At 51.4% G+C, this 1,854-nt stretch overlaps 1 protein-coding gene across 1 annotated transcript in view; it reads left to right on the top strand.

The window, feature by feature from the left end:
• Positions 1-1,854, top strand: part of PGS1 (phosphatidylglycerophosphate synthase 1) — a 73,782-nt gene that overhangs the window by 47,275 nt on the left and 24,653 nt on the right. Inside the window, 1 exon segment of the mRNA XM_018573334.1 lies at positions 108-602. Within this exon segment, the coding sequence (XP_018428836.1) occupies positions 108-602 (495 nt within the window).

Raw genomic sequence — 1,854 nt, 5'->3', positions numbered from 1 at the left:
AGGGCTAGCATGCAATGAGACCTCGGTAGCCTGTGTCCGTCGTCTGTGTGCGTACTTATTTTGTGTATCGGGAGGTATAACTGACCCTCTTCCATCTTCTCCCGCAGGGAACAAGAAGAAGTATTGTGACGCTGCCAAGGAGAGAGTAATGGACGTGATAGAGACGGCCAGGCGCAAGCAATGCGAGCTGCACAGCGCCAGCTTTCAGAGCGGACAGCCCGCCTTGGGGACGGAACCTCCAGACACTTGGGTCTACCCGCTGGTGCAAATGAGGCCCTTTGGTATCCAGATAGACGAGCTGGTTACAGAAACGTTACTGACGGAGGCCGAGCGAGGAGACCGGCTGCATCTGACCACCGGCTATTTTAACCTGACTCAGGGGTACATGGACCTAGTACTGGGCACCCGGGCCGACTACAACATCCTGCTCGCCTCTCCGGAGGTCAATGGCTTTTATGGGGCTCGGGGTATCGCAGGTGCCATACCATCCGCCTACGTGCACATAGAACATCAGTTTTACAACGAAGTCTGCCGAAAGAGACAGAACCATCGGGTCCAGCTGCGGGAGTACTTTCGAGACCAGTGGACATTTCATGCTAAAGGTGAGCACAGCGGTAAGGCTTAAAGTAGAACTTTGGCGTAATAAGTCCATCTGCACGTACAGGTTTAGTCCCACAAAGACCTGTTGATCCTTCTGCAGCTTCCAGTGCTGGTGTGTCAACAATGCTGCACTGCTGCTGAATTCGGAGCAGAGTTGTCACTCGTATGTAGCCCCCTTGTTAGCCCCCCTATGTGATGGCAATAAGGTTAGTGTAAAAAAAAAAAAGTGTTCAAAAATATTAATACAAATGTTAAAGTCCCCCACGTGCATGCACATACACACGCAAACACGCGCCGGTGCACCTACGCGCGAAAACGATCATTGCGCTCGTACGACCGGCTTCTCTGGTGTCGGCGGGGAGCTGGGGAGGAGATGGACGAACCTCCGTTCACCGATCCCCTCCCCGTTTTCTATGGGACCGGGAGCGATGCAGATTGCTTCACTTCCGCTCCCTGAGCTGTCATTGGTCGGCTCCTGAAGCCTGCGATCTGCACTTCAATAGCTTATTTGGCATGTAAAGGTGACACTAGGGGTCTTTTGGACCCCCATCATCACCTTAAAGAGTACCAGTCACCACCATCTGATATCACATGGGGGGCTTGTAAGCTTAAAAGTAAATAAAATAAATCTAAAAATAATGTAAATGTTTTTTTTACAGTCCCGGCAAGCACGCGCGCCGCCACTTAAACACGCGTCGGGTGCGCCTACGTATGAAAACGACTAACGTGCTAAACATGTTGGGTATCGCCGCGCACGCCGGAGTGAGAACAATCATTCTAGGGCCAGTATTTTTGAGTATCTCTAAATTGATGACCTGTGGGGGGCTTTGAAAGTGTCGTCTATGGACTTTTTGGGGTACTGAAGTTTGTTGCCGTTTCACGGACGCACACAGTTTTTAACCTGGGCATGTCGGGTATCTATGTACTCGTTGTCACCTCATCTTTTATATTTTATTAACAAAATGGGTATTTTATTGTGTTTTGGGTCATTTAAAGGAGAACTATGGGGTCAGGGTTTTTCCCCATAGTTCTCAGGGTAACGGGAGGACACAAACTAGCGTCCTCCCGTCACCCTAAGCTCAGTATACCGCGAGCTACAGCTCCCTATATACCGAGACGCCGCAGCTGAAGTGGATCCCGACAATTATGTCTGGATCCGCCCAGCTGCATGAGTGACAGCTGGCTCTGCCTATCTAGAGGCAGAGCCAGCTGTACCCGCCCCCTCCCCCGTCCGTTCCGCCAGTCAGCGCTGGC

This window comes from Nanorana parkeri, unplaced genomic scaffold, assembly GCF_000935625.1.
Source record: "Nanorana parkeri isolate BGI_ZX_2015 unplaced genomic scaffold, ASM93562v1 scaffold2339, whole genome shotgun sequence".
Taxonomy (NCBI): domain Eukaryota; kingdom Metazoa; phylum Chordata; class Amphibia; order Anura; family Dicroglossidae; genus Nanorana; species Nanorana parkeri.
Note: the sequence above shows the minus strand (reverse complement) of the source record. Positions and strands in the feature narration are given on the sequence as shown.